General features: G+C 25.3%; 1 protein-coding gene across 3 annotated transcripts in view; it reads left to right on the forward strand.

The window, feature by feature from the left end:
• LOC112691056 (protein eva-1 homolog C) overlaps nt 1-23,045 on the forward strand; it is a 271,834-nt gene that overhangs the window by 201,410 nt on the left and 47,379 nt on the right. For all 3 annotated transcript variants that reach the window (XM_025565184.1, XM_025565185.1, XM_025565186.1), the window contains exon 2: nt 5,692-5,888. In XM_025565184.1, coding sequence (XP_025420969.1) covers nt 5,692-5,888 — 197 coding nt within the window. The remainder of the gene's footprint in view (nt 1-5,691; nt 5,889-23,045) is intronic.

The following is a 23,045-nucleotide window of genomic DNA, read 5'->3' on the forward strand; positions in this document are numbered from 1 at the left end:
ATTTTGTTTTATCTTTTCTACACTAAAACGTTCACCGTTTATAATTGTATTAAATTATCATTTATGACTTTCGAAGAGCGTTGTGGTAGTTTGCCTGTGATAAAATATATTTAATCTATTTGGTTATACACAAAGAAACAATAATATAATAAATAATTTTTAAAATCCCGATTCACCACGCCGTGACAATTTTAATATTATTTATTTAATTAACACTGCGGCTGAACTGGCTGGACTCTCGTGTCGTTTGGTTTATGGCAACCAAAACAATACATAGATAGTACGAAGGATAATCCAAAATGAGATTCCAGCTGTTAAAATCCACCAAAATGTTTAGTGTACATAATATATTAAGGTTTGCTCATATCGACACTTGGGAAACATTAGTAAAAACAATAAACATTTATTTATGAACTTAATTTATTAAATTTTTGTTTTTTTTTTAACTGTGGATTTTAATGAATTATTTTATGAGTGTTTTATCTAGACAATGGCTTATTCAAACACACCTTGAATATAGTCGGTGATATAAATAGTAAAAGTTATGATTTGTATCATACGTATATATTTTATAGAAAATTAAGTCGCGGTCACGCTTTACATTTTTAAGTATACTTAAATAACATTTGATTAATAATAAATATTTAATTAGTGTATCATATGATTAATTACAATGTCTACTTTTTGGAATTTAAAACTATATATTAACTGAGTTTTTTCCAGCATTTACTCATATACCTATATTCCTCTTATTTCATAGGCCATAAATTTTGAAAGCGCCGGCTAATGGAAAAAAATAAAAACTTTTTAAACTTTCACACTTAATATAAATATATATTAGAAAAATTAATAGTAGACGTTCTTGCTATTTCACATTCAAAATATAAGTAGGTGCTTAAATGTTTTTCTTTTTTTAACAATTTAAATTGTATTTTATTTATATTTTTTATATGTGCTGTAACATAACATTATTGAATAAATCAATATAATGAATATATATATATAAATATAATAAAAAAATCGAACTTAATTCTACGAATTTTAAACTAATATCTCTTCCTACTCAACGTAGTATTAAACATTGTGTACCAATATAATACATTGTATCAACGTACAATATAATAATGTGTAATATTCTGAAGTAGAGTGATTTCTGTAAATCGTATATAATAATAAAATAAAATGATTCTTTCTCTAAAATATCAAACAATATATAATTTCTACGTCTAACTATATTTTATTGTATAAATGATTATTTGTTCTCGTTAATTTTTCAGAATATATTATATAAAGAAATACTAAAATTGAATATAAAAAAATATGAAGTAATTTGTATACAAATTATTTGTGTTTAAGCTTAACAATGGTGCATGTTTATTTAATTAATGATGTAATAATTCAAAATAAAACCACACAGATTAAAAAAAAAAGTAATTGAAACACAAACAAGATAAAATTAGTTTCAAAGTCTATGTAGCTAATGTAAAATCTTAACTAAAAGCACAAAAACTATCGCAGCCGTTTTTGTATGTGAAACCCCAAGGCCTACTATATTTATTGAAGGCTTTTAAATACATACATTTTTATATACTTGATGATGAATTTTCAATTCAAAACCAGTCATACTTTACAAATATAATAATTCTCAAGATAAGAATTTCTTTATTTAGTTATTTATTTATTTCTAAATTAATTTACGAGTAGGTACCTATTAACCATATCATAATTTTTAATTTTAATTACATTGTTTATTATTTTATTACATAAATTGGAATAGATGTATTTTTTAACATATAAATTATATGATAAGCTATTAATCAATTTGGGATTCTTAATAATCTCTCGGCCCTTGGCCCGGGCCTATGTCTTAAGATGACCCTGAAAACTATTCCTTAATATGTTTCAACACTGATTTTCGATTTTTTGATATTGATGGAGTGCAAAAATTATGTCAATAATTCAAATAAATTACATTATAATTTTGGTTTTATCAAATACTATAATACTTCATAATATGTGTATTGCAAAATATAGGATAATAACATAATTAGTACCACCAACACAATAATTTAATGTATGTAGAATTTAAGACATAATAAAAAATAAAGTTCCAATTCTGACAATTCCACAAATGTATAATACGTCTGCTATGGATTTGTTAGTAAAACAAACTACACAGTCCATAATATTTTAAATATATTTCAACTTAAAAGTATATTTGAAAATTGGTTAGTTATTCCCTGTGGAATAGCTCGTACAGAGTTCTACAAATTATAAGTCAAATATTATATGTTAAAAACATTAAAATACTTGATAACACAGTACATACAAAATTAATAAAATATTACAACATTTTATAATATATTGTAAAATTATTAACATTTTAATTAAATTAATCATTTTAATGTCCTGTTTTCTTTTACAAAAAACTGTGGTATCTTATACTTTATACTTTTAAACCGAAATTAGTCCATATTATGTAGTACATTTAATAATTTATATCACGATTCCACGCGATAAAACGATACCTGTATAATAATGTAATACCTTAATTTTATGATTTAGACGGGAATATTTACTGTATAATTTAATCAAATCAAAATATAATCCACAAAACACTTTTAATCTTTCAATTATATATATCTAATTACATTAAGTGATCGTAAAAAAAACATTCATTATAAAAAACAATAACTCTCTCTCTTAGTATTTCTTCTGAAAAAAAAATGATAGTATCTTACAGTAAGATTCTTACTTTAAATATTGATACTCTGAAAAATCTTTACTAATATTGAAAATCTGTTGTTTCATTTATTATTCAATAGCAAAAAAAAGGAAACAAGTAAATCATCTTGGTTTTCAACATAAAATATTAGAATAATATAATTTATTTTACGACACATAATTAGTTTTAAATTGAGTAACCTCATGATTTTTAAGTAACTGATTGATTTATCTTATTTTATAATACAAAATCCGAAAACAATAATTCACAACAACATAATTCATCTTGCACTGTTATAAAAACATTATATCCATCTGTCATTTCAAAAATGCTTTTATTGATTTTTGCTATTTATAGTTTGATGTTACACTCAATGTATCCATGTAATTTTTTATTCATCTCATAAAACGAAATAGTCTTGTTATAATATAAAATGAAATTAAATAGAAATACTGGTATATATTATGCTTCGATAATCCAAGATTCAAATTTAAGTTAAATATTAAATTTAAATTGTTTACATTATTTATACTCAACGATTAAGGATGAACATATTATTAAATTTGAGTCATAATATTATCACATGAAAATAATATTAATTTCACTTTATGTGTTTATGATACAATTATTTTAATTTTCAAATCAAGATTATGGTTACCTATTCAAAATAGTTTTATTTTTACAAATTCTTTGATGTATATTTTGCACATTCAGTAAACTAATAAAAAAAACATTACAATTAAAATCTTAGAATGTTTATTATAATTATAATTAATTGACTTGAATTCTTCAAATGACAATGTTTTAATTAGATATCGTATGATTAAATCTAATTACTATAAAGGATTCAATCATAATATTCCTGAAACGTTTTATTTATAATTGGGATAACTTACATTATTTGACATACTCGTACACTAATTATTTTTTTCATTACTCATTAATAATTATGATTCACCTACCTTATCAAAAGTGATAGTTAATATTGTGTTGGTTAGAGTTGTTTTTTTGATGTGTTGGTACTCATGGTTAGTTTACTTGAAGATCCTATCGCTAAAAACCCGGTTGGAGTATGTAAGAGATCTCAAAACGCCGGAAGCGCCGATTTCCAACTACAGCTAACAATTGAGCCTTGCCAGTCATTTGAATTTTAATTGTAAATGAAAATAATGAATATGAAAATTTCTGAAGAATATTTAAATACTTTTTTTTTTATTAACAGTATCATCTTGTCAATAATCAAAATATAAAACCCATCAGCCGTAGATTAATACAAAAATGAAGAACTACCATAAACATCTTAAACTAATCTATGTATTGTATTATTTTATTTAACAGTAAATTATACGCACCGTTAGATAAGATTTTATTATTTTTTAATGGTTATGTACATTGTTTAATTGTGTGATTTAATATAAAGTACCTAATCATTTATACATATGTGATTAAAAAAAAAAGTTAAGTAATAATAAGTAATGCCCCCAAACATAAATCTTTAGAAATATATAGTAAATATATATGCATTTACCTACTAAATTTTAAATAATACTAAATAATATTTAAAAATGATTTACAGAACGATGTTCATTTATTAATATGACGTACATAATTACGAATCGTAAAAGAGAAAACCGAAATACAAAAAAAACATTTTATTTATGGATTTTCAAATTTCATATATAAGAAATGTAAAAAAATAATTCTCCCGCTGAAAATCCTTACATACAAAAATGATTTATTAAATGTAATAAAATAAAAACTAAGTTAAAAAGACAACAAAACATCGTGTAATTTATTTATATTTCAAAAAATACACTGTATGCATAGTATTCTGATTTCTGTAAGTTATGTATAAATATACTTTTCTGTTTATAAAATACATAAAACAGCATTATGTTAAAACAGTGACATGTTTTTGAACTTAATTGATTCAGAGAAAAACAATATTTTACAAACAATGACAATAAATTTAAATTTTGAACGTTGATTAATTATTTTAAATTGATTAAATCAGATAATCATCTGATAAGTAGTGTTAAGTAGTAAGTATTAAATTGATGATTTATTTATATCGTCGATGCTTATAACAGTCATTAGGTCGGTTAAATCGCTTGACTTACCATAAATAATAATATACATATATTTTTGAGTTCAACTTATTCCATAATATTTTATTAGAATCCTATATAAAAAAATGAATTAAGATTAACGTCGAACGATGTTATTTGAATTGTAAACATTTTTCAGAAGTAATATTTTCTTATATTTTGGAAGAGAAATAGATATAATAAAAACTTAAAATTATCAATCATAAGTGAATATACATATTTAAAAAAAGTGTAGTATTTTGAAAAAACAAAATATAACTATACTACCTAATTAAAAAAAATTAAAAAATCCAAATAAAGCAGATTGTTAACTAGCTGTGTTTGTTTAGTAAAAAAATATTTGTTCTGAATACTAATGAGGAAATATTAGATTAAAGTAGATATATATTATCAAGTGTACGATGGATTGGGTAAGGCCAAACAAGTTTGCTAGTCATTATTGTGCAACCAAGCATACATAACGGAAACCTCAGTGAAAATGGATTGAAACGAAACTGAGCGCGATGAAGAATAGCAATAGTATAACTTCACTCCAACCGTACACCTTCCCGTTCGCCCTTTCTAACGCGTGAATCCATTAGGTAAATAAAAAGGAAACGCCCAAAATATTGATACGTCACACGCAAAAGTTCGTGAGTGCCCCGGTGGGAGAACGCATCCTCTGAACCAGGTCCTCTCCAAAAACGCCGCATTCATAAACACTAGTTATTTATTTCCAACCTCGTATATCATTATTTCGGATCGCTGCAGTAACAGCGGATTCATAACGTAAAAAAAAAAAAAATTGATTATAATAATTACCAAATAAGTATAAATAATTTGACGTTTTATTTTTTTTTTTTTTTTTTTGTTCCGTAGCGTTATTGACCGGTACGCTCAGAACGTACCACAGGGTGGGCTGCGAAACTCAGTCCTTGGCACTCACGTGCCCGGCTGGAACGATCATTTCGGTGCAGACGGCTCAGTACACGCCCGGTTCGTTGGCTTCGCCCTGTTCCGATACCAGACTGGCTGCTAATCTCAACAACAGCTGCAGTTGGCCTCAGGCGTTGCAGGTAAACTGCGGGCGTATATAAGCTCCCATATCAAACGCGCGAGGAGGTGTCTCGGCAATACGCAACTTAGGTGTCGCGTGAACAATGAAAACTAGGCGTTCATAAATATTATGAATTTCACTTGCATTTGAACGCGAAATTTGAAAATTAAATTTAAACATCTTTTGTGCGCTAATCAAATCATGACGGGTTTATTATTTTATAATAAGACTTATTACGTTACCTCTTTTATGCTTTACCCAAACCGAGTTCGTTTTAGTCAAATATAAATAATTCAATATAAGATTTTTACTAAGTGGAAGTTGCAGTTGTTTTATACATTTATTTGACTAACAATTAAGTTATCGTTACTACTCGTAATGAAAAAAACTATCTGGGAAAATAATGATCACAAATAAATAACAATAATAAAATAAATTAAACATAAATTTACTCTCAATTTTTCTAATTAACGATTGTGTTTACTTTGCTTATTTAGGGTAACTTACACCATGCTGTTCTCGAGGTATAATTATTTATATTTTATCTAATGCCTTTATACTATATAAGTATGTTTTATGCAGTGATTTCTTCATTTTAAGATAAAATAAATCAAAAACACATTTTTCGACTTATATTGTTCCACTCCTATAAACACCTCAAATAAAGTGTGATTAATTGGGCAAGTATCTAATTTTTTTTTTTTTTAAAGACTAAGATAAACACTCAATAACTTTATTACAAAAATATGTCTGACAAATGTCATTGAAAGCTGCACAAAAACAATACTACTATTTTACTATATCGATTCAAGACACGAATTAAATTAAAACACACTTTATTTATCTTAGATATAGTTTTTGAATCGGTCAATAACAGTGGGAGGGGCAAAAGAAGAAAGGGGATACATTTTTGTAATACGATATAATAATTGAAACCCGATTCAACGCAATATGTGGAAACACATGTATTAACAAGTGTTGACGCAAAGAAAAAACCAATAATAATAATTCAAAACAAAACAATTGAATAACATGTGACCATGTGGAACATTATGACTATATAAAAACGCCAAAAAAACAAATGATAAAAAAGTAATTTACACATCATTAAGGAATATATTCCCGTGCTATAGTGGAATGTTCCCACATAGTTGTGTCGAACAGCTCTGTATTAAATGCTATTTAGTTTTGATCACTTGACCAAGCACATTGTTATAATATTGTCACTACATATTTCAGTGAAAAAATATTTATATACACTAAAAAGGATTCTAATCACAGCTCATTAAATTATAAATAAAACATATTTTATATTGAAAACCCCAGAAGTTATATGTACTATCTTCTGAAATACGTACCATACAGGCCTTTCTCTCTTCGTTAAATAACAACTGCCCCATGATATGTCTCTAATATCTCACTACATTAATACCTTAAAATTAAAAGTTTCTTTTACAACTAATAACTACTGCTAAAAATTCTAGACCAATTCAATTAATTGCACAAATCCACTAGTACCAAATTAGCTAGTAAACCCATCCCAGCTAATACTCCATACCGATTAAAAATACTGGTTTCGAGATCTTTTGAATCCTGAATTGTGTTAATTAACTAAAGAAACTCCCCCCCCCCGCTGTAATGCAGGGAATTCTCACATGTATACTTCCCACTCCATATTATTTCATCTCCTTATTATATTATTGTTACCAAATTTGCTTATTGTAAAGAAATATCACAGATTGTAAATAAAAAAATAAAGACATAAATTATTTGTACATGTATAAAAATATTGATTTACGGTTTTCAAGATTATACGTGTAAATCTCGAGAATGTTGGAATATATTTAAATAATATAAACAGATAAAAATCTCGTATCTTTTTATGTTCCAACAGTTTTTCGGGTACAAACGCAAAAATCACACAATAGTTAATCTCTCCGTTACCGATTGAATGAAATATAAATAACCATTTGTAATAAAGTTTAAAATACAAAATGTATTTTCTAAAAAGATAATTGTTTTATTTCTTTTTTCATTCTTAATATATTACCGCAAGAAAATTCGTTTATTTTATAACACATATTTTTAAATATTTTGGTGCAACTGTTTTTTTTTTCTTTTTATAATTTGTCAATAAATGTTGAAGTTTTTACAAACCTCTACTGTAGGTACTGTAAATATCCTTTTTCTGATCAATTACACGTATGATATGAACAAATGCAAAACGTATTTTTGTTTTATCCTGACAAATGTTAACAGCAGAAAAATACATCATTTTGAAGTATGAAACCCATTTATATTATTGTTTCAAAATAAAAACCAAATCAAACCTAACGATCTTATGATCAAATTTCATTATAGTACAATTATTTTATACTAATTTTCAACCTTATACTAGGTTCATATCATTATTGTAAATTTGGTAAATTAAGTTTCTCTCAAATTATAAAAAGAAAATTTAATTTTCAAATTAAAATGGAGACTAACGCAAGTCAAATTACGCTATGTATTTCATGCTCAATTAAACAATAAGATATTCATTGAATGGTAAAATAAACTTTACGTAAGTTTATGTCCCTTCACTTTTTCTGTTAATTAAAATTATTGAACAAAACAATAATTTTCTTATTATATTTATTATTTAACAGACAATTCGTACTACATACAGTTATTAATTTCATGCTTAGTTAAACTAAAAAACTAGAATCAATATACATAACTACTAAAACATAAAAATAATACATATGTATTTATGTACAGTAGCGTATTTTCAAATTTTTTCTTGGGGATATACAATTTTACTAAAAAAAAGTGATATTATTATATTAAAAAAAAAAAAAAAAAACAGACATGAATTAATAATTATAATATCATACAAATAATTTTATGTAAGATTACAATCACATGATATAAATTAATGTTGAGTTTCTCTATACCTTCGTAACGAGTCATAAATATAACTTTTGAACTATTTTTTTCTTTTTGGGGAGTCGAGATCAGGGACCTTCCCCCATTCCAAAAATATGCCAATGTGTACGTTTGTATGTATGTTTATTAAGGTTATTTAATCATTATTCTTAATTATGAATTAAAATCTTATAATTTTATAATTAAACACAAAACAGCAGGTTACCTACATAACAGATACTTACTAAATGTATTTAATATATAAATTAAATATGCAAGATTAAATATCATTAAAAAATAGATGTAATTTTTAAAATGTATGACAAAGTTATTCTTGTCAAACTACGATCGTTTCCGCTAAATTAATTATATTTAATAAATAATTTATGCATTTAACAATTTTTAACTATAACTATACACCTACAAATATAATAACTCAATAAAATAAAATATTTAAATAAATTAAAAAAATGTTTATTCTCTTTTATTGAATGTATTGAATTGTATACCAAAACATTTAACTGTAGTGTATATAAACAAATAATTGACATAAACAAAATATTTTGTAACATAAATATACATATAACATAAAACATTTAAATTGAAATACACAAAATATAATTAAGAAATACATAATACAGCACAGTTGGATTAATGTAAGACATTTATACCGGATTAAAGGAGCTTAAAGGCAAAACAAGTTATTTATTTGTGGAAAGTTATAAGCGTTCTCCAACCTCAACATCCTGTGAAGTGGTTATAAACTTACAAAAGCCATATTTTGATCACTGAAGTAAGATGTTATATGGAATTGGAAACCTGGTTACAACACGAAAAACCTCATAATCGACTGGATTCAGAATCTAAAGACCTTCAATAAATAAAAATAATAATCAATATTTTCTAAGATTTTGAAATGATTTATATATTTTCATAATAATAATAAATCAATCAACTTATAAAATAATCGTAATTCTATTATTATAAATAAAAGCTCAGTTAACCTATGATAAATATACTTCATAAAACTAAAAATTTTTTTTTATACTATAATACAATAGTATTATTATTTTATTTACATCATATATACCTTAAAACAAATTAATCTAAATGGTATTCAATAACGTGGACAATGTAAACTAATTTTCTTTAAGTTTGTCAATAAACATTAAAGAAAACAAACTTCAGACATGTTAGATTAAATTTTTTGAAATATATTATTACATATATTTTCAACTGGAAAGAGAGCGTATATAATCAGAGGCGGATTTCCCATTAGGCACTGTAGGCAGCTGCCTAGGGCGGCAAAATTTGGGGATGGCTAATTCTGTAGTGTTTTATTAGAAAACATCGTATGCGAAAAAAAATTGGAAAATTATTTACTTTATATTTACGAAAAATAATTGTATAATAATGGTTGCATATTATTAATATGTTATCATCGGAATTTTGGGGAAAAATAAATACCCCCACTGCCACACTATATTACTAATTCGACTGTATATTAATAATCCTTTGCTGCTATTATGAAAATCTGTTTTTAATAAAATTTGGTGGATGTCCATTGATATTTTTTCAAAGTAGACTAATTAATAAAAGCGAAAAAAATAGTCTAAAAATTCAAATGGATATAGGTACATATATTTATATATTTAATATTTAGATTAGATATTTCGGAAGACTATAAAACTTCTTCGCCTAATATAGAGGCGATAAATTGTTGGTGCCTATAGCCGTAAAAAAGATAAATCCGCCTCTGTATATAATATTCTAACATTTGATGTCTTGTGTTGTAAATATAAGACAACTCAACTGTTTTAATCAAGTGATCTTTAAAATAATTACCATCATCAACAAATACAACAAATTAATGAATAAGGGTATTATGAAAACCACATTTAAACGTGTTTAATTTAATTTGATAAATTGAATTCAATAACTGCATTTCATTAAATAAAAATAAACGACGTGGTACTATATATGAAACCATAAACCCTACCATGAACATAAATAATTTATTAATATTCGGTGCCTAGTAGATGTTTTCTATTTAATAACGTATTTATCTAACAAACCATTTATATTATACTTACATTTTATTGAATACAACATGTTTCGAGATATTTTAACCTATTTATTTGATGTGCAGAAATTTAAGATATTAAAACAAATAATACAACATTATAGAAGTCATGATGTAAGTATGCACTTATCAAAAAAAATAAAATAGTTTTGCATAACAAAATGTCAGTACTACAGTATAACTTCCATAATATTTAAATAATTACAATAAATACGCATATTTAATTACTATTTTATCATCATTAAAATAGAGAATTCTTTTATATTCTCGGAATTATTCACCGTAATAAACCACTAGATAACTCGTAAAATTATCATATTATAACATAACAAAATATTAAATTTAACTGTTTTTTTTTTTTTAATTTCTAAATTAACTGATTTGTATGACCGTCGCTTGTTTTTAGCGATTACCTATTGTTTGTCAAATAAGTTCTCAGGTAAATATGAAATAACGCAAACCTCCTGGTTAACAAATGTATTTAATATTAGTTCAGCACTTGTATCGTAAATTGTTTTACATTATTGCATTTTAGATACCCACTTAAAATTGTATTAACATTTAGGTGCATCTTTTTTTATTCGCCGACAAATATATTTTTCATTAAACTTAATAAAAATTCGAAATATTAAATGTGCAAAGGAACAAAAAAATGAATTTTGAAAATAATATACATTTGTGTTCTACAAATCAATGTAATATAATAAAATCAAATATAAATTGAATATATATCTTGATGGCATACACATGAGCATATACATACATATACATACCTACGTATAAGTATACATATATACGCAACTTGTTTAGTGCAATATAATATATTTACGGTTGAACTTAAATATAAATATAACTTCTTAATTTTTTCTATGTTTATTAATCATTAATTACTTGTCAAACAAAATATACGTGTATTAATTAGGTAATTAGGTAATGGTGTTTTATTATTTTTTTGATATGCATTGATAATAAAAGTGTTCCTGAAGTTATAAATAAATGTATAAGTATAGATAGTTGACATTCATATATTATAATAAATATCATTCAAACAAGATTATATTAAATTAGAAAATAAACAAGTCATATATTGGAACAAATATAGTTTAGCTACTAAGCTGTTTCTAGCAATTTTTCTTCTTCGAATTATGTGTTTTTGTATGTATAATCAGATGATGCTTTCAAAAAAGTAGGTCGAACTTCTTTTAGATATGGTCGAAAAACATCTTCGCCAAATCAGATATACATATGTATAAAACACATTACAAGTTATATATACATAAGTTGTATATATATTTATATATTATATATAATTAAAAATAATCCACAAATTTATTTATTGTGCAATGGAAGACATTTCGGATTGATAATCATCAATTGTACATACATTAACAAAGCGATTACTGCTAAAATCCAACTTAATTGATAACAACCCTCGATTTGCTATGAAAAACCACGTAATTTATTACATATTAACCACGTATTGCTCAGGCATAATAAGAAAAATGCATACCATAAAAAATAATTACGATGAATAATTTTTTGATTTTACCAAAATGTCAAACATAAAAAAAACTTACATTTTAAAAAAACATTTTCAAACATTTTAGAGCATTTTTAAGTTTTTCAGCCGTAACTTCTAAAGAAAGTTCGAACAAGTTTTTCTTGAAAGTACTATCTTATTATACTAAATGCTAAAATTAGCTAGGGAACTAAACTGCATTTTTTCCAAAGTATTTTACAATTGTATGTTCAATTAAAATTATAATAACAATTTTTATTTTATTGGAAAAACTATAAATTACATTTTAATTCAAACTTCAAAACTATGTAAAAAAATAGCTGACTAAATAAAATATTTGAAACTTTGTAATCTACTCAATACTAGTTTTTCGTTAAATTATCTTGTCTTCTTTAAACATAAAATTACATATAATATACATTATATAGACTAATAAATTATAAATGTCATGAAAAATCAGTTTTTGTCGAAATACAAAATAAACATTACAAAAAAATCAATACAGTTTTTGGTTCACGCCTAATGTAACAATAATAATTATAACAATATTTTCATTATATACTATAATTATCTTCTCTCTCTTAACAATAAATTAAAACGCAACATACACATGTATCATTATATTAAATATAAAATGGCACTATTACAAAGTTTATTTATTGGATTTTCCTATTTATTAAACAACAAAATTTTAATTCTCTCTAATAAGTTTTTTGAACAAAGGATATGACTCCAACCATTTAATAAGGATTGTTGAATTAATACACAAGTTCAATTTTTATAAACATTCAGATTTATATATTCTTCAAACTTTGCATAATAAATACAAAAAATTAGAATTAATATACACATCACATAATATATGTACATTGCTAATTCATAATTTACGTACCTATATATATATACATGTAGTTACTGGAGCATATATTTAATAATCTATAATTATTAGGATATTCTTCATTAAAATAGTTTTTGAAAATTACTCACAAAATTAATTTGTCAAATTATTTTTAAATTTTTTAACAATTTATTATATACAAAGGTAAAGTATTTGTGGATGATTCAATCAAAGAAATTATCATTTATACTTTGGCAATCTCTACACTCATGTATTTCAAGATAGCAAATAGATAGCAACATAGATATTATGAATTATTTGTCTAAATTTACTAATTGCAATTTTTCTATCTTTAATATCAGTACATTTATGAATTAACAAAACATTTGATATGTACATAAGTGTACGAAACACGGTAATAGAATATACGTTTTTAAATTTTTTTATTTATTTTTATTTTTTTTTTTTTTGCTTATAACCATATAACGTTTGGAGTATACATAACTGTAGCATAACTATAGGTTTCTCTCACTAATCAACCACATACAATGGAAGGGATTAATTCCATTTATTCAACTTGTAGGGTTTTTTCTGTCCACCCAAAAGCGATCGTAATTTTCCATTTAATTGTGATAGCTTTATCTCCTTTTTTAACCTCTCTTACCGGGTTAGTTATATAATAAAATATGCCTTGAACAACGTGCAATTCAAACTTTTATACATACGTATATACACAATACAAATACATACATATATACGTTTATGTATATAGATATAAATCATTTGGAGTTGGAACTTTTACGTCAGCTTTTCGCTACAAAAGTTTATCTGTGTAAATGATACCCCGCCATGCATAGTTACCCTGTTTTCCGTTGTACAAAACTGATGGATAAAAATAACTGTCAAAGGTCAATTGAACTGCTACAATTGTTATCATTGTATGAAAATAAAAATTCTACGACACTTAAACTGTATAAATTAATATACAAATTTAAATCGATAAATTAAGTATGCAAACATTTTGATACTAAAAAGTCTTACTTTTATTTGTTTAAAGTTGCTCGTTCGCTTTTAAAAGATAATAAATCGAATATCGATTTGGATACTCAAAAATTATCATAACTTAATATTTTTCATAACATTTTTTCGTCGTGATTAACAAATTATACGAATTAAATATAGGCCTTATTTTTTTACAGTTTTAAAATTTGAAAATATTAAAATGCTCCAGATAATTACTCTTAGAAACGAATATAATAATTATTACTCTTTCACAGAAAGGTTTTTACTTTTAAAAGTTATCTAGAGTATTAAACCCGCAAGAATCTTTAAAATGTTCTCTAAAGAATGCATATACATAAAACTAATTAATATTTACGGAATTTTATACTACTTTGACAAAATATGCAACGTTTGTACGTGACCACAGGACGAGTTATCAATTGTACCTGAAAGATGAAACATCCAAACACCCTTAACATTTGAAGTCAATGCGAAATATCATGAAAAATTTAAATTTTAAAAAAAATAGTTTTAATATATGTAGATTATTATTTAAAGTGGCTGAAAGTTAGGATCATGTGAATTAATAAACTTGACTTAATTTTAATAGTTATATCAAGTTATTTTCCACCACTCGAAAAAAAAATAATAAATAAATATCTTACTATAAATTATTTAAAAGCATTGTATACGAAACTCATTATAAATATATTTTACCAAGTCACGTTTAAAATACGTGTAGAAAGAACGATTCAAGATTATACAAGCATTGTTAAAACTCATTCATTGTTGAATTACTTTTATCACTAGTGACTTTTGCTAAAATAATGAATACTTTTTTGGAGTTGCTATTCTAGATTATTTAAATATAACGTGTTGAATAAACAATACAAAATTTTCCGGGAAGTCGATAAATCTACGATAAAAATAAGAAATGTCCAAAGGGCTCATAAATAATGTATACAATTATTTAGACTGCTAAAACATGGTGCACCCTTTGTTTCCTCCCTTGCTTCATTGGTAGATATTTATACGCGTTCAACATAACGCCCATTGTAAAAAAACTTTTAAGCTTTCACGTATATGTTGAAAAGTATAGAGACGTTTAATGTTTAGAAGCCAAGTGAAGTTTTAAAAAAAAATTCTGACTATTTTAACGTTTCTTTACCACTCCGATAAAATCGAATTAAATCCTGTCATGGCACATTATGTGATTGTAATTGCATTAACTTCGTTTTGCATTTTGCATATAATAATAAATTTTCAGAACTATTTAAAAATCCATAATAGACTAATAACATTCTTTAAGAAAGCTATGAAAAAAGCATCGGGATTTAGAAGGAATAGTGATAACACCTTATTTTAAAATATAAATATACACAAATTTAAAATTAGACAATGTTACATATCTATTTGATAAATAGTTTATAATGATATAATAATCGCACTAAAATTGTCCAAGTGTTAAATTAATATCATTATATTTGTGATTGATGAAATTAACTTTAATATCAACTCTTAAATATTTGTTGAAACATGAATAAAAATTGTATTATAATTGATACTAACGCTTATCATCACAGCATACGAGTATTTTACTCATGTAGTATTTATAAATAAAATCAATCTGTTGGGTTCTATCAAAAATGATATTATTAAAACGTATTTATTTTTCATTAAATATTTTAGTTTGTGAATAATATACTGTCAATATCCATACACACTGAATATGTATATTAACGGTAAAATTTTCATTTAAAATATTACTGTTAAACTATATAACTGTACAGGCATAAAGCTACTCGTATTTTATGAAATTACTTTTTTCGTAAAATAGAATAAGATAAAACATAAAAAAGTCTAGGTATTACATAAAGTAATCGGTAACAAACAACTGTCAAAAATTAAGTAACACCGAAAATGATAAATATTTTTCGCTTCCCACATCCAAAACTCTTTTCTCTTCGTATAATTTCCTGTCCGACAAAAAATCTTTAAATCAAAAAACCAATTTACATTTACTCAAAACTATATATATTTGATTAAAGAATAAATTAAATAAGAACTTTCTCCTTGTGTATAAAGTAGAAATTGTATTTACAGTATAAAACAAAAAAATAAATAAATAACCATGATAACTATAGATTAACAAATATCTAACTTGTGACATTATATAAAAATAATTATTGCATATTAATGTAAAAATATCTCTGTCAGATATAATAATTGTTTTTAAATACTTATGCATTGAAATAATAGTCATGATTAAATTATTGTTTTTAGGGAACAAAAACATTATTCTTATTGTTTTAAAATCGAAACACTAAAATATATGCCATACCTAAAATTGCATTGAATTTATGATTTGAATGTAGGAAAATTATATTATATATTGTGCTTATAAAGTATAAGCACATTTGTTATCTTTTTGAAGAATAATACTAATTAGTTATAAGTAATTGTTTAACCAAGATCTTCAAAATGGCAAGTGTTGGATAACTACTAATTTCAAATTGTTGGTCACGTTGAATAACCGAGATAGCAAAATATTTGAGCAATTATTTTTTTTAATTTTTTTTTTTTTTTTGTAATGCACATAATATTTATATATATATATATTTATTAATATCATGACGTAGAATCTACGGAAATCATAATTGTGTATTGACTTTTTATTCACATTATTTGAAGTATTATTATTATCACTTCTGAGCGAGGAGGTAAAAAAAAATATTATCTTTATTAACATTCTATGGCACTTAGATTTTTTTAAATAATTTGTTAAAGCAACAAACCACTTCAACTGTTTCATTTAAATGTAAGATAAAAGTAGTTCGGACTAATAAACAGAAGCTTTCTCCGAAATTTAGTTATATTATAACCCTCGATATTTCATGACAAATTAGTTTTGAGACATTTTATTTTATAAAACATATAATAAATGATATTTCAAGTCTTTAAAAGAAGTCAATTTTAAATGCACTGCGTGTACAGCAGTTACTTTCTTGAGTTATAGTGAAAGCAATTCTCGTTGTCGTCACCGTGTCGAAAGAAGAGAAAGTCACAATTGACAATCCCACCCTAAGTCGCTTACATACTTCATTTTTTCGATGTCAACTTCATACAAAAGGTCATGGGTTCAAGATTAACTCATTGTCTGTGAAAAAAAAGGTTCATCTCTGTTACAATACTGCAGCGATAGAACGACTAAGTTAATGAAATTCGATTTATCACAGTCTGCAGTCATTGCCGATGGGTATTTAAGCAATAAAGCCAAAACCAGAAGAGAATTATATTAACGGAATAACAATATATTATTATCCGTAAAAATATCTCATTAATAGGACAATTTACAATCGGAAAAGATAAAATAGTTAATATTAGCAAATCATTAGTATTGTTCACTACATTGTAAATATTAATTTAATTTATTATACAGTTACATTTTTATTATATTTTGTGTCTTGTTCTTATATAATTAATAATTTTACATCATGAGTGGTGTGATTTGTTTTATTATTTTTTTAAGTAATGAATTATTAGTATTTAAATATATACGTAAAGTGAAGCAATATTAATAATATATCCCCCCTCCTCACTCTAATAATATAAACCTAACTATGATGAACAATTCAGTTCATTATCAGAATAATACTTAAACATTTCACTCTTTCAATAGCAAAATAAAGATTAATTATTAAAAATATTTATTATACACAGATTTTTGGGTTGCGAGTATATATTTACACTGTTTATTTTAACTTATTTAAGAATTCAATAACAAATTATGTTTCTTATAGTATTTTAAAACAATTTGTTTGTCTTTTGATTTACTTAAAAATTTAGTGAATATAATTAAATTTTATAAACTAACGCTATTGACCGTATAATATATGTATTGATAAATTATAAATCAGTAAGTAAAATAAAACTAGTTAAATATTTTGTTTGAGTATGTGTTTATGAATATTATCTAACATATGATCATAAATTAAAGTGATTTTAAATCATAACATTCCACTGAATTTTTGAAGCCCCTTTCAGAAAAAATGGTACATCTGGAATTCAAATATTAAAGAATACATTTTTTTTGATGAACCAAATTAATCTAGAATTTTAAATGATCTTCTATAAATAAAATACATTATTTAAGTACAAATATATATTATCAACAAATATTATAATTATTGTTTATTTTATTAAAACTATAGAAACATGTTATTGTGAACAAATTAAAACCATTGGTATTTTCTATATTTATTTATATTTGTGAAAACACTACATATTACAATGTTATATTACGCATATAAAAACCTTAAAATATAGGTATGCAATATAATAGTGCACCTATGTTAAATTAATGTTTAATCAACAAAAATAATTTCTATGATCAATTTATTAAATTAAAACAAATTAAGTTGTAATCAATGGAATATCATTATCACGTATTCATATCTTATATTTATCATAGTATTATCTGAAATACTAATTATTGTGTAAAGTTCTTAGGTTGTAATAATAATTAAAAAAAAAAAAAAAAAAATAATCACTAATTTTGAAAATATAAATGAAAAATAATAAGACAAAAATAATATAGAAACTGTGATGTGTTTTTCTTCGTTTCGTTTTTCAAATAGAAAATAGATTTCAGGCGTATACAGAAAAAAACAGTAAGAATGTGAAAAATACTATAAACTTGGGTTGGTCAGTCGTGTTCGTCATATAAATTGTTTTTAAAACCAATGATGAAACATTGTATTTCTAAAATTGTTATAAATAGCTTTAATATACAATTGAATCCTACCATAATTAACTAAACTAATTATCTTAAAAAAAAAATGTAAAAAAAATATGTGCTTGGCTCTTAATGCAGTTTTATTTAAAAAAATAATTTACGAAATAAAATGTAAGTATTTATGTGATTATTGTATATTTGTATAAATAATGACACATGATCGATTCATAAGACATCAATATCATTAGAACGGAACTTGTTCATTGGTTGTTAATCATCATTTCTTACACAGCAGAAAAACTGAAAATAAAATATAATTTATAGTTCAACATTTTTTTTTATGTATTATTGTCATCTTACACGTTATAAAAACTTACGGAACTGAGTAGTCTCAGGGGTCATTTTAAATTGTTCGAAAAACAAAAAACGAACTTTATACGTAATAAGTTGTATTTATAGCAAATAAGCACAATTCAAAAATAAAATATAAATGTAAAATGAAAATATATTTTTATGTAAATATCACAATAATTTTTGGAAATGAAAATAATATCAAATAACAGTATCTGTATAAATATATATTTACAATTAGATACAAACACTATATACTGTGAACGTAAAACAGTCTGTCAATGACGGTTATACATTATGTTCAAGGGGAGGGAAGCGAAAATAAAACCAACCCTCCCCCACCCTGAAGAATTTTTGTATATATATTATATATATTTGTTTCAAGAAAGGTAAATCATGCAAAAGGCAGATACTAAATATTACCCAATCTAGTCACTATCTGTAGACTTGATAGCAACCTATAATACGATCAACCATAGGATTTTATTAGATAAAATCTATAACCTAACTAATGACACAGGTTTTACGCATATTATAAACTACTTCAACATAAAAAATTTTACGTAACACTAGGAAGCAAAAAAAGTAGATGAAGAAAGCAAAAAAAAGTGGTCTTCCATAAGGCAGTGTACTGGCCCTAATCCTTTTTAATATCCATACGAATGATCAACCGATCACTTCAGGTGCCAGACATTTCATTTATGCTGATGATACAGTGATAGCAGTTCAAGATAACTACTTTGAAGGAGTAGAAACTAAACTCAAAGTGAGGAGCTCATCCCGAAACAGTTTGTTTTTTCGGTGGCTGAATATGCATGCCAGGTGTGGGGAAGATCAACACACATTAATACTGCGTTAAATGAAATGGTTCGCATTATAACAGGCTACTTAAAGCAAATATTGGCAGACAAGTTATATCCTCTAGCAGGAATAGCGCCATCATATATACGTAGACAAATTGCTAGTGACATAGAACGGACGAAATAGATCACGGATGAAAGGCATCCAATATATAACACATAGGTTGAAGGTTTTTGACTAAAATCAAGAAAGAGCTTCCAAAAATGCACGAAGAAATTAGATGATAACCCACAGAGAGCAAAATTGAAGATAGAAAACAAGCAGAAAGTTGAAGAAAAGTTACCCTTAGGACAAAACAACAAATGGATGGTCTGGAGGACACTTACGTACAGGAGATGGACTTTTGAGGGAAAACCTGAAAAAATGAGGAATAAGACTTGGGAAGGAAGAAGTGTATGCGGGGAAGTCCAGAAAATGTCGCACCTACTAAATTGCAACAAATGTTCAATCAAATGTGACATACTAGACTTACAAGTCGCAAATAATAAGGGTATAAAGATGGCAGAATTTTGGAGCGACAAAATTTAAAAACACAATTCATAAGTTACCTTTTAGTACCACCCATTTTTTTCCATTAATATTTTTACCATCATCTATTTAGAACATTTTTTCATATTTTATTTTAATTATACCAGTTGACTTTTTGATTAATTGATATAATGTTTTGCTATCTATATTTTATAAGAAATGATGTTCATACATTTAATTACCAGTTAAATAATCTGTCACACCAAATCGAAAAAAAATACATTTAATATAAAATATACATTAGGGTAATAGGTATAAATATATAATAATGTTTATATATTAATAATATAATTTAACATGAATGTATTAAAAATTATTTACAACTCTATTGACTTTTAAAATGTATCTCTTAATAATTATATGTTATACAATTTGCAGGTTAGTGTTGTTATGTCAGCAATATACTAAATTTAAAAAACCAAATCCCTAAGGAAGGTGATCCATCTATCACCCTCCTCTCTTATAATCTTCACTGGTATCTGTACGCGAAAGTTAAATTTTTGAAAACGATGTCAGCTTCGCCCCAAATGTGCGATGACTGATTCACTGAGAACGCTGCGTACGTGAAACTTTCGAAATAAAATTTTATTTTGGCGCGAAGCAGACCTGTTTTCAAAAATTTAATGTCACCGCCGCGAACTGGTCGGGGTGAGGTCGTCGGCCGCCGCTATATCTGTCGTAGGTTAGTGGGTCTTGACACATGGTTTGTGTTGGTTAGTTTTTCCTTACATGAAATCACGTTTTTTCTTTGCTGTATCGATGGTGTTATTTCTTTTTATCGACGTATTGTTTTCTAATCGAGATTTAGCGTCGATAATCGACATCTTTATAATATCAATTCACCGGCCATGGTTTGTCACACATTGAGATTACGGGCTGCCAAAACCTTGTCAATTCTTCCTGTTATTGAAATCGTTATTTGTTCGTCCCAGAGTCGTCGTAAGAGCTTTAGGCACCAAATTAATTCAAGACCTACAAGTTATGCGAGCGCCTAAGGACGCACGGTGTCGTTACGTGTTTTTTACTTTTGCGTGTTTAATATTTATATTATATTGTATTGTGCGTCAGGTTTTTTAAATTTTTTTATTGTTATTGCCATAATTAATGTGATGAGTAATTTTAGATTATTGATTTTAATTTATTGCATTGATATTCATAACTAATACCTTTTTTGTGGGACACCTCAATATTATCTTACTATTATTATTATCAGTATGTATTTTTCTGTATGTTAATAATCATCATCACACTTTATTTTGTATAATTAATTGTAAATCTATTTGTTCATTTATAATTGATCACCACGTTATAGCATTTGCGACATATGTATCCTTCGATGCAACCTTTTTTTACTGTCACACCTAAACCCTTTAAAATAATTGATCGAATTCAAATGTATATATATAAATAAATAAACGCCAGTAGTTTTATTTATTTGTAAAGTGCGATCGGTTTCTAATTAAAAATTCATCATCAGCAGAGATATGTTAAAGAGTATACAAACGTACTAGTATACCCATCACAAATTTTGTAAATACTCGTATATGCGTTAACGCAAAATAAAGTATTATGTTATAAGTAAGTATACGATAGGTATACGGTGGGTATACGAGAGAGACGTTACCTAATAGACAATAATTATACTACATATAATATACTATTATTTTAGTCAAGAATCAAAATTTTTTTTTCTGACTACACATATGCATCGTAATAAATTAAATTTGGAAGTAAACCAGATATACTCCAGATATACAAAGTTGAAAATTAGTAGAAAGATACTAACTATTTTGGAGCAATGCAAAAATAATTGTTTTTAGATTTTTATTTGTAGAAAACGGAGTATACCCAAGATATTTTTTACCTATTCATCCCTAATCATCATTTATACCTATAAACAAAATCAATAAAATCGCGATTGAGTTGGGGAAAAATAAAGAAAATAATATTATTAATAATGGTATTACAAATGTATGTTAAAAAGTATTTTTTCATTGAGTTTAAAAATAATTTGTACTTAAAATAATATGAATCTTGAACGTTTATTAATCTTTGTCATAAACTGAGTTGCCTTAAAAATCCTTATTCGAATGACAAGATTTATTTTTGAATTTAAAATAATAATATAACACTGTCATGTGCCGGGAGAAAAGTAGTGAGACGAATTTTAATGCAGCTTTTGATTAACGTACCTAGTTCATTTCATGACTGTGTAATGATATTAATATATACTATCTATTCGCATATCATATGAATTATAGAAAAAACCTTTAAAATAGCTAATTAATTAATAACTAAAAAGTAAAATATTGCACTATTATAATTATCACTAAAATATACTCCAAATAATGG

Source organism: Sipha flava, unplaced genomic scaffold, assembly GCF_003268045.1.
Source record: "Sipha flava isolate LNK unplaced genomic scaffold, YSA_version1 553_pilon_pilon, whole genome shotgun sequence".
In the NCBI taxonomy this organism is placed as follows: Eukaryota; Metazoa; Arthropoda; class Insecta; order Hemiptera; family Aphididae; genus Sipha; species Sipha flava.